Source organism: Sparus aurata, chromosome 7, assembly GCF_900880675.1.
Source record: "Sparus aurata chromosome 7, fSpaAur1.1, whole genome shotgun sequence".
Taxonomy (NCBI): Eukaryota; Metazoa; Chordata; class Actinopteri; order Spariformes; family Sparidae; genus Sparus; species Sparus aurata.
Window position 1 is genome coordinate 4,723,889 of NC_044193.1, and position 12,028 is coordinate 4,735,916.

Here is a 12,028-nt window from a genome sequence, read left to right on the forward strand (position 1 = left end):
GCTGCCGTCCGGATTAACACAGAGAGCACATCATCTGTTGCCATGTTGACCCTGGATAATTTGGTCATGTTGATCCAGGAAGATGAAATTGTTTGCATGCTACGTTACGTAGAGGGCTTTATATCCCGGAGGTTATTGTAAACAAACATTGTGATTGGTTCTGTAAAGATAGAGAGCGATATCTGCTGGTGGTCGATAGAGAAGGGCTCGTTCATTTATATGTAAGTGTCACTTTAATGAAAAGCAGCAACACAACACAAGTATTCATAGTAAAAGTCACATATTCATATTTTTACTGAAGCAGAACATGAGACAGGACTCCATCCCATCCAGACTCTACTTGTCAATGAGTGGTAATTAGCCAACGACCGGTTTAATCTTCATTAATTTGTTGCATTTATTGTGTTTTTAATGTTAAAATCTTAATCTGAAAAGTTTGGAGTGTATCTGAAAACACTATTTTACTTTGGATACTCTGGGTGAAAATATTTTGCTGGTAAAGCTTATGGGACAATTAGAATTTGGGTTTCATTCACTTGTAACAGATTCATTTTCACGCTGTTGTATCGTTACGGATCTGAACACATCTCCCACCTGCGTACGTCACTTCTGTCTCCACACTAAAAGGTCGCAGATAAGAACAAGAAACAGAGTTTGACTTTAACACAATTCTGTCCACATTAGTAAGAAACGTTGGGAGGTAAAGATATGAGGAAAAGATGTCAAACTGATCAGCTTCACATGAAAAAGTCCTGTTTGTCTGAACGGAAGTGGCTTTGAGGGCAGTTGCAGATTGGCAGACAGGAAGTAGGCCACACAGCAGGTTTCATCCTGCTGCCATGGCGATAGCTGCTGAGGGATGTTGCCATTGGTTTGCCCCGGTCCAGAGGCTGACTGATAAACAAATTCCACCACATACAAGACGCCAGGAGGTGAATTTTTGCCCTCAGAGTGAAATGAGAATGAAAATGATCATCGGCAGAGTCGAAAGTCACGCCGACTAACACAGGAAGAGCACAGGAAGATATTTATCACCTGTGTGATCATTTTCCCCTCCACACCCCATGACGGATGCTGACGAAAACACTAAACTTACTGCGAGCCAAAGTCTGCATTTTTCCTGTTTATCAAATCAAGAGGTGCATTAAAGCGTCCTGGAAGTCAGACCATGCACCACATCCTGATGGTAGTGTAGCCAACAGGTAATATTCTGCTTTCTTCTCCAAATGCAGCGAACAAAAGTCCATCACAGAGAGCTTGAAGAAAGTCTGAGCTTACCTTGAATACTGTGGAGGTAAACTTTCAGGCCTGAGCGCAGCTGTTGATCCGCCACTCGCTCAAACTGCTTGGAGAGTCTGTTGATTGCACTCTGGAGGGATTCATGCCTCTTGATCTCTGCTTTTATTGTAGTGGAGCTTGGCGATTTACTGTTGCTGTTCATCCTGACACATGGATCTGTTGTAAACCGAAGCAAAGTCCCGGCTGTTCGCTCCACGAGACGAGCACAAACTTTAAAAACAGAAGCGGCAGAGAAAAAGAAGCGGTGGCTGATCGGGGTGTCTCTCTCTCTCGCTCTAGACCACAGAAGTCAGCTCACGACAATGTGTGTCTCAGTTTCCTCTGCAGGTTTGAACTGAACAATCCACTTCCTCATTTCAAACTATATTCTTCACTACAGCAGCTCTGACTGCTGTGGTGGCCACACTGTTCAAAAGGCGGCTGAGGCTGCTGTTTACCTGAAATAACAAGATCTTGTGACACCTGTAAAGACTTAAACATATCCACTGATGTCAGACACACAGAGAGGATTACATGGTAACTCTACATTGGACTTAATGCATACAGTATTAGCACTGTCACCTGATCAGTGACCCATATTTACAGTTATCAACACATCTCTCTATGTCTGTGTGTGTGTGTGTGTGTGTGTGTGTGTGTGTGTGTCTGTGTGTGTGTGTGTGTGTTCCTCAAATATCTCTGCGGATCAGGATCAGACTGACCTGAAAGTTTCAACATGGCTGCTGCCTGGTTTAAGGGTGTGCGACGTCGGATTTGTTTGGACTGCAATGATGCCGTTAATAAATTATTTCATAAATGCTTTACCAATTCCCCTAGCATTGTCAAGCATAGCCACCACAGTCACATGCGCACCAGAGCCAATCACTGCAGAGCCCGACTCCACGACACACCTTAAGAAACAAGCGGATTTATACCTGCAGCAGCGCGAGCTGGACCGGGATTTTGCCGGCGGTTCGGTCCCGTTCTGTGCATCTAAACTGACTGTTGTGGATTAATGAGACTAAACGAGTCCAGACCGAGTCTGTTCGGGTCTGAGGAGATCCGGATAGGCAAGGACGACAAAGTGGAATGGGAATCTGTGGATGTTCATGTGTAGCTAACGTTAGCTGCTAGCCCGGGATCATCCCTATGTTCCCCGGGTCCTATGTTCCCCGCTTTGTATGGAAAAAAAGGGTCCTATGTTCCCCTCTGTTCACCCGAAAGGTTAGGGTTAACCCGATTGGGGAACATAGGTACCCTTCCGCTAGCCCACCCACACAGCCCACCTCCCGAGTCAACGGACCGGACCCACCGGCACGTCCAAAACCGGACTTAGGGTAAATAATGTCCGCCACGCTTTTTCGTGAACATTGCCGTCAGGTTTGCTTTGGTTCTGGTGCAGGAAGAAACGGTAAAAACGGGCTTTTGTCACGAAATTGTCCAAGCAGCAAGTTTGGTTGTTGAGGAACAGGAAGTTATTGGAGGGACGCCGGCGGCGATACAGACAGCGACAGAGATGGCGAGTTTTGAGAGTTGAGAGATTTGTGACACTTAGCGTGTTTGGAGTGTATAGTTAGTGTGTTATATAGTGTTTAGTGTGTAGTGTAGTCATTTTTTGTGTTCAGTCAGAACAAGGAGGAGATGCTGAATGTGGAGCAGGCAGGAATGAGCTGAGGAGCCTGAGGCATTGCCTGCATTTAAATGTAAATAGCTACATATAACTTTGTATTTTTCAAAAACTTATGCACAAATTTAGCAAACAACAATTTATATTTGCATTATAACTAATGCAATTGGTTTTCACAGTAAAAAATCTAACTTTTTCCTACTCAGATTTTATTTTATTTTGTGATTTGAGGTCCATAGTGTTAATATAATATGTCAAAATGAAAAATAACTGTACAGTCACACATGTGAGGTTGTGCTGAAAATAATGACACCAAACAAGGCAAAGTAAATAGTTTTTAAGGTGAAATATAATGGTATAATCAAAAGTAGTCAAAAACAGCCAATTATATCCCTGACGTCCCACCTTCAAACACAACCTCATTTTGCCATCCATGAAAAAGCTACTTAACCTCCCACTTTTCTATAGGAATACATGCTTCCTACGGGCAATGCACTAGTATAATACAATCTGCAAAAAGTGTAGTTAGCCACCAGTCTTCCAAATGACCAGCCAATACTTCATTAATCATGAATCTTGTAAAAAATAAGTTTCAATATGTTATACAGCTTTATTACACTATGTTTACTCTACGTTAGAGTCATTTATGTCTTTAGCATTGTAGCTAACACCATCTTCGAACAGCATGCTAGCTACGGAGCATACATTTCTGCAGGGTTCACATCTTTAGGCGCCCGGCTGGAGTGAGATTTTGATGCCATCCGGACAAAAGAACATATTTACTGCAGGTCAACGGTGAAATCAGCTGAATACGTCTCATATTAATGGATCAAGAGAGTCAGTGCGACAACACAAGCGCTAAAATCTTAAACAATGTTCCAGCTTTGTACTGACTTCATATGACCAGAGGTGTTAGCATGTAAGGTCAGTATGCGGAGATTTGACTTGAACTGTGTTCCCTTTATTGGGTTAATGTCTGTGTGATGATGTGAATTTATAAGTATCAGTCAGGCAGAATCGGACTACATCCTGAGATGTTTGACCCGCTCCAGCCGTGTTTAAGATATTAATCTGGAATCAAAATCTTGTAAGCTACCCAACGTTTAGGACTCTGTAAGAAGCAGATGACGTTAGCGGAGATGCAAACAGAACGGAAATGAATATAACTTTTAACTAACTGATTGTAATACAGCTATATAACATAATGAATTTGTTTTTATGATTACCAAAGTGTTTGCTACAAGAGATCAAGCTATCGGGGCTAGCCAATGGCGGTTAGCCTTAGCAGATATGTAGATATAAGGTTGTTTGTGTTGCTGAAAGGCAGTTTAATGAAGGATCTAAGAATAATGTTGCCTACCAGAGGATGTGCAAAAAGTGTGGTTAGCACTCAAATGAAAGCCTGGGCTTTCATTTGAGTGCTAACCACACTTTTTGCACATTGTATTATGTGTATTGATAACTGTTGTATGTAATGTAATCCTCTCTGTGTCTGATATCAGTGGATCTGTCACAGCCAGGAACAGACTGTCGTCTAATTGAGAGCCAACATGAGACAGAAACATCAACTGTGATCACGGTGTTACAGATTCTAATTTTTTTTATGTTATTAAGTCTTTACAGGTGTCACAAGATGATGTTATTTCAGGTAAACAGCAGCCGCAGCCGCCTTTTGAACAGTGTGGCCACCACAGCAGTCAGGGCTGCTGTAGTGAAGAATATAGTTTGAAATGAGGAAGTGGATTGTTCAGTTCAAACCTGCAGAGGAAACTGAGACACACATTGTCGTGAGCTGACTTCTGTGGTCTAGAGCGAGAGAGAGAGACACCCCGATCAGCCACCGCTTCTTTTTCTCTGCCGCTTCTGTTTCTCGCTCATCTCGTGGAACAAACCGCCCGGAGTTCAAATGGGCTGAAGCGAGCACTTTGCTTCGGTTTACAACAGATCCATGTGTCAGGATGAACAGCAACAGTAAATCGCCAAGCTCCACTGCAATAAAAGCAGAGATCAAGAGGCATGAATCCCTCCAGAGTGCAATCAACAGACTCTCCAAGCAGTTTGAGCGAGTGGCGGATCAACAGCTGCGCTCAGGCCTGAAAGTTTACCTCCACAGTATTCAAGGTAAGCTCAGACTTTCTTCAAGCTCTCTGTGATGGACTTTTGTTGGCTGCATTTGGAGAAGAAAGCAGAATATTACCTGTTGGCTACACTACTCAACTTCTGCTTGACAGGATATCAGAATTTGGTGCATCGTCTGACTTCCAGGACGCTTTAATGCATTTCTTGATTTGATAAACAGGAAGAACCGTTGATAGTAAACGCAGACTTCACAGTAAGTTTGGTGTTTTCGTCAGCGTCAGTCATGGGGTGTGGGGGAACATGATCGCATAGGTGATAGATATCTTCCTCCGCGTTTCCTGTGTCAGTCGGTGTGACTTTTGTCGAGGACGACTTCCTCTGCCGATGCTCATTTTCATTCTCATTTCACAAAATCTACCTCCTGGCGTCTTGTACGTGGTGGAATACATTTATCAGTCAGCCTCTGGACCGGGGCAAACCAATGGCAACATCCCTCAGCAGCTATCGCCATGGCAGCAGGATGAAACCTGCTGTGTGGCCTACTTCCTGTCTGCCAATCTGCAACTGCCCTCAAAGCCACTTCCGCTCAGACAAACAGGGCCTTTTTCATTTGAAGCCGATCAGTTTGACATCATTTCCTCATATCTTACTTCCCAACGTTCTTGCTAATGTGACACAATCGTGTTACCGTCAAACGCTGTTTCTTGTTCTTACCTGGAACCTTTTAGAGTAGAGACAACACATGTGGTGTACGCAGGTGGGAGATGTGTTCAGATCCTTCAACCACAAATTCTACTTTTACCAGAAAAATATTCTTCGAGTACTGAAAGAAAAATGATTTGATCCCTTTCAGAGTGTCAAATTTTGGAGCCTCAGATGTTCTGAAGGGTTTTTTATTGCATGCACACAATAAAATAATTAGTCCACAAGTGATTAGAAGTAATTTACTCGACTACTCTTGTAGTTTAAACAAGTTTTTTGCACTTTATACTTAACCAGGACATTTCAGAGTGAACTTTTACTTGACTACATTTATCTGACAGCTTGAGCTCCCTTTCACATTAAGATTTTACATTTCAACACATAAAAAATATCAAATCCAACAGAGTGCAATGTTTGACCAGCTGGCTGCTTTACAAAACCCGGAGCCTACGTTACCCACAATGCAATTCAGCCACAGTCTGAGTGACATCAATGGAGGCAAATTATCAGATTACATGCAGCTTCCTCTGGAGCCTCAGAAGGCTTTACACTACTTTTTCACATAATCTGTAGCACTTCCAAGGAACCTGTCGACACACTTAAACGTGTAAGTTAACCTTTGAGGTCGTCGTCTGTGATGTGACGTCACAAGTCGACTTTTTCCGTCTGAAAAGGTCGAGAAGTCCTGCGGTAATCTGTGACACCTCACGGCTGAGGAGCAGATTAGATGAAAACACTCCGCTGCTCCACAGAAACACAGTGTGTGACGGATAACGTTTGGCTTTCACAGAAACATGTAATGTGTTGCATATAAATTTTGTTTTATTGTTATTCACTCAGCAGTGATGGCAGCTGGGTCGGCTAATATACACACTTTTATTGCAATGATCCCCCAAATGTGACATCAGTGCGCTGAAACAATAAACTTCATCGGGAATTCAATCATAATAAATCACTCAAGCATCTTTCTCTGCATTATAATCTCCTAAAAAAAAGGTGCAAGTCTGCGATATTTCGATATTTGTTTACCCTTAAAGTAGATATACTTTGAGGTCGGACTCATTTGGACGAAGCTTCATGAATTAACCAGTTTTACCTTTTGATTTAATGTGTTTATTCATCATCTCGTTAGTCTCATCGCTCTGTTTACTCCACTCGTCTGTGAACTGAAGGTCCATCAGCTCCCTGACGGGTTCTGGTGAGCTTTGAGGTCTTTTTAGGATCTGGCGGACCTTGAAATACTCAGACAGGCATCCCCCCCCCCCCCCCGTGTGTAAAAAACATTCAGTTCTCTCTCTCTTTTTTTTTTTTTTTTGGTATAATTAGGCTTCTGTAGTGAGGATCAAAGGCAGCGAATCCTCCGCGGGGCCTGGATCTGTGAGCGTAGAGTTCACTGGTGCTAAAAACAGAGCCACCTCTCTTTTGGACTTAATAAACGAGTGGGATGTGGTCGACGACTGATGCTGTGTGCCGAGGAAAGGATGGGGAGGGAGAAGATGGGGAGGGAGAGGGGGAGGAGGAGGAGGGTGAGGGTGAGGTGGAGCTAAATGAAGACATTTAAATGTGAATGTGAGTGGTGGTGGTGGTGGTGGTGCTGCAGCATGGCAGCAGAGTGAGAGATTGAAGGGGGGAAACAGAGAGGACGGCTCGCAGTGAAGGAGAAATGAAAAATCACCCAGCATGACCACTTGCCCTTGGCCGGTGTCCATCTAACAGCGCCCACCCATGGGTGTCAATGTGTGTGTGTGTGTGTGTGTTGAAGCTTTGTCTTTATGCATGTGAGTCTCTCCACACACAGGTGCAGAAAGAGAGCGTGTGTGTTTTGCAGTGAAAAGTGAAGACAGCCAGATTTTCTTTTTCGTTTTTTATTTTTCTAACGCGGGTGTCGATTTCACAATAATCAGATTCACCGTGCAGCACTTTGTAAACTGCAGCAACCTGACGTGCACTCTCACTCACACACACAACACACACACACACACATGCGCGTCGTGTTCTCACGCTTGTTATAAAAAATGGATCTGTACACATGTAGGACGTCACGGTTTGGATTCAGCTCTTTTCGCTCTGAGCCTTTTTTTTTTTTTTTTTGAATTTATGACTCTTCCTGTCGGTGGGGGCTGCGGTCGCTGTTGCTCTCAGGTCGTGCGTTTTTTACCCTTGAGCCAAAGGCGGCTGTCAGAGGTCTTTTGTATTCAGTGAGGGTAGTTATTGCCCTCTCACTGACTGAGAGAGGGAGGGAGGGAGGGGGAGGCGGGCTGAGCAGGTGGACGGTCAGATCGTGTGTTATGAGATGATGGCGGGAGGCTGAGAGAGCTGCACTGTGGGGAAAGGCATCCTCTGATTTCACATCAAGGGCATTTTTTCTTAATCAGAGAGCAATTAAGATGAAATTACACCCAGAAATAATGCACGAGACGGACGTTTTTATGGTTTTTGCTGCAGTGTTTATTGTTGTTGCACATGCATGATGGCAGCATTTCCTTTTTTTTTTGCTTTTGCTGAAATTCGAGGGATTTTTCAGGCAAAAATGTCAAACTTTTTCCTGGTTCCAGCTTCTTAAATGTGAAGGTTTTGCTGCTTTTCTTTGTCATTTAAAAGATTAAATGAAAAGTCTTTGTGTTTGGACACTCTATGGAAACTGTGATGAGCATTTTTTGTTTTTTTGTGCCATTTTTGTTGAATCAATGAATCCTAAAAGATGCATAATATTAATATAATCCTTAGTATTGTATTGGTAACAGTGATTTAATTTATTGTATCTTAATCCAGAACTTTAAAGGCAAAGAAAGATATTTTCCTTCCTCATATATCAGTTTATGAATATAATCGTATTTGTAGCCTTAAAACGATTAATTATTTTATGGTTTCAGTATCTTAAATATGAGAATTTGCACCTTTATCTTTGGGCTATTTACTGGTCTAATATACGATGACACAACCTCTAGGAAATTGTGATGCAAAGTTTCCTCAACCAATAATTGATTAAACGAGAAAGTAATCAGCAGATTAATCAAGCATTAAAAGTGATCGTGTGTTGCAGCCCTAAAAACGATTAGCGGATTAATCAATTAGTTGAGAGACAGAAAATTCATCTGCGACTATCGATCAAATGTTGATGCTTGAAATGTGAGAATTTGCTTTTCTTTTTCTTACATCATTATAAACGAATTATCTCTGATCATCACGTTTGATGACACAGCCTCCAGGAAGACGGTCGATCGATAAATCGTATGAGAAGATTTTCAAGGAAAAAAAGCCATAAATCATCAAGTTTACACCATAATAAACTGAACATCTTCTGGTTTTTGACTGATGAACAGCCTCGAGGAAATCACGGTTAATCGATTAATCAATCATTAATCAGCAGCAGTGGATGAATCTGCACTAATCAATTAATGGTTAAATTACATTTTCAAGAAACAAACATTTTATGGTTTCAGCTTCTTAGATGTGAGAATTTTCTCCTTTATCTTTAGTTTTTTGACTGTCGGTCAAAGATCAGATGACATGATTATACAATGTTTACCACAGCAAACCAATAATTGATTCATTGAGAAAATAATTGGCAGATTAATCAAGCGAAATAATTGACAGTTGCAGCCTGAAAAAAGATGAGTCGATTGATAAAGTTGAGTAGTTGAGCGACAGAAAATTAACCTGCACCGATCGATTAATCGCTTGAGAAACATTTTCCAGATGCCAAAAAAACCCAAAACTTTTTATCATTCCATCTTCTTAAAGTTGAGAATTTGTTCCGTTGTCTTTCGTCTGCTGGTCGAACATTTGATGACGCGGCCTCCAGGAAGTGGTGACGCAATGTTTTCCAGTATAAACCAAGAAGGAGGAAGGAAACAATCAGCTGATTAATCCACAACAAAAACAATCATTAGTGTCATTTCAAACACTGTGTTTTCACAAACGTGTTTTAATCGTGGAAGCCGCTCTTGTGTCTTAATCAATACATCTTTAAAGGCGCGTAAACACTTTGCCTCGTGCTCCATCATACGGAGAACCGGCTGTCTGTGTTTGAACGACTTTTGTTTTATTCACACAGAAAAAAAAAACAGCGTAAGTGTTCAGTTCTTTTGCATCCTGCGGTCCAAACTATCGATGTCCGATACGCTCTCATCCTCTCACGCCATTGTTGGGTTCATGCTGCGAGCTCAGAGCTCACCCACTTCTGCTAATGAACACATGCCATAGTAGGCAATAGACTACAGATCAATACACTCACACAGGAAACCTCTTCCACTTACATGTGCAACCACACACACACACACACACAATGAGACACTCACACAGAGAAACACCATTTTGATGCAGAGATCCTGGAAGCGATCGCAATACAGAATGCACCGAAGAGGGAGGAGGAGGAGGAGGAGGAGGAGGAGGAAGAGGAGGAGGAAGGACATGGAGGAGATGATTGTGCCACCAGAGCCAGGAAGATTGTAACACCTTAGCAACAAACAAGCCAAGCCTCCTACTGAGGAGGAGCCACACACACAGAGACAGACCGCTGAAGACAGATGGATGATCTTGATGAAACTGTTCTGGCAGCTGTATAAATGAGCCGGGGAGCCGACGACCTGCCTAAGTGTCTTTTCCCCGCCACAAACATGCATCCATCTTTTTTTTTTTTTTTCTTCCCCTAACCCTTCCCTCTTGCCTCTCCTCTCCTCTCCTCTCCCTGCCGCTGATCTCTCTCCTCCTGCGATCTCCCCCTCATTTACCAGGTCCAGCTTGTGTGTGTGCACTGCTGCTTTACCACCAGCCGTTACCCGCTGCCTTCCTCCCCCCCTCCTCCTCTCCGGCACGCAGGGGAGAAAGATGGAGGGGAGGGGACGTGGATGGGGATGGGAGGGATGAGCAATAAAGAGCAGGGACCCTGCACACAGTCTGAGAGGAGCAGCAGGAGAAGCAGAAAGAGAGAGAGAGAGAGAGAGAGGAAATAAAGGAGGGAAAGAGGAGAAGCAGGATCCTTCTGCATTATATGGATCGCCTATTGGAACAAGGAGGGGCATGTAGAGGGAGGGACGCTGGAGATTCCTATCAGTGTGTTTGTGGGGAGAGAGCAGCGCAGAGTGTGACAGAGCAGAGCTGTGCATGTGTCGAGGTGTGTGTGTATGCATGCATGCATGTGTGTGTGTGTGTTTGTGTGTGATTGGACTCGGTGAACCTGTGCGACGGCGTCTCCATCGGGGAGCTGTTTGAGCAGCGGCTCGCCTCAGCGCCTCCTCTGTTGCCGGTGCCGCGTTGTCATGCTCAACGCCTGATGAGCTCAGAGGACACAGGCTGCCAGGGAGTCAGCGAGAGGGGCGTGATGGCCGGACGCGCCCTGACTCGGTCATGCATCTCCAGATATCCGCCCGGGCTTCTGCTGGCTTCTCCTCCTGATCCCCTTCAGCCCTCGTCAATGTCCTTCCTTCCTGTGCGTCCCCGTGAGGCTGCCTGCCTTCCTGCCGCCGCCGCCGCCGCGCTCTCTGAATGGATGCTTCTGTCAACACACATGTGTGGCTCGCACTGAGAGAGCCCAGCGATCTGGACGGGACTGCTTTAGGGTGACACTGATGCATTTTTAAAGACTTTTACCTTTTTCCAGGTTCACAGCTGCTGTTGATCACATTCTCGATGACGTACGATGCGGGGCAGCTGTTATTCTGATTTGTGAAGAGGATGGAACATGTAGGATGGGGGTGCTGCACATAAAAATTAAGGTCAAGTAAATAATTACCATCAGGAATGAGGCACCAGACACCATAATGAAGATTCATTTGGCTCAGTGGCTGCATGCAGATGCAGTGGGTAGATTTTAATTGGGTGTTTTCTAGGAACAAAAGAGCTGATTGGACCGCACTGGCAGTGTGCTGAAGGTTGTCAGGAAGAGTGGATTTCTTTTTCTGTGTCCCAGAGAAAAAAAAAAAGAAAATTGCAGCCAGAGAAGAAATCCGTGACCGAAATTAAAATCCGAAACAAAGAAACAGGGATTTTGGGGGATGGATGAAACCAGCAGCCCCTCTGCTCGCGTATCTTCCGAGGAGAAACTTAATCTCCCTCCGTGTAAGTTTATTGTCTCAGTCGTGCCGTCAGATTCTTTCGCATCCCGACACGCTGGCAAACTGTCAGTTGTTCATGTCGCTCTGTCTGGTTTCATTCATCTACTGTGTGTCTACTGAAGCCTGACCACATGAGCGGAGGCGGCACCCTGCAGCAACGCACCACCTACCTCATCTCCCTCACCCTGGTCAAGGTAGAGGCTGTGGAGGAGAATGGAGGGGAGGCCAAGAACAGCACCCAGGGGAAGGAGGTGGAGGCCAGGCCGGGAGGAAGGGCGGGAGAAGA

General features: G+C 44.1%; 1 protein-coding gene across 5 annotated transcripts in view; it reads left to right on the forward strand.

Annotated features, from left to right (window-relative positions):
- Positions 1 to 4,705: 4,705 nt before the first annotated feature.
- The window catches only part of agap2 (ArfGAP with GTPase domain, ankyrin repeat and PH domain 2), a 28,934-nt gene continuing 21,611 nt past the window's right edge, over positions 4,706 to 12,028 (forward strand). Inside the window, exon 1 of one of the 5 annotated variants that reach the window (XM_030422783.1) lies at positions 4,706 to 5,026. In XM_030422783.1, the coding sequence (XP_030278643.1) occupies positions 4,864 to 5,026 (163 nt within the window). In that variant the 5' untranslated portion in view covers positions 4,706 to 4,863. Of the gene's footprint in view, positions 5,027 to 10,405 lie in introns of those variants that run through there. The other 4 variants (XM_030422782.1, XM_030422780.1, XM_030422779.1 and 1 more) reach the window with 4 other exon arrangements.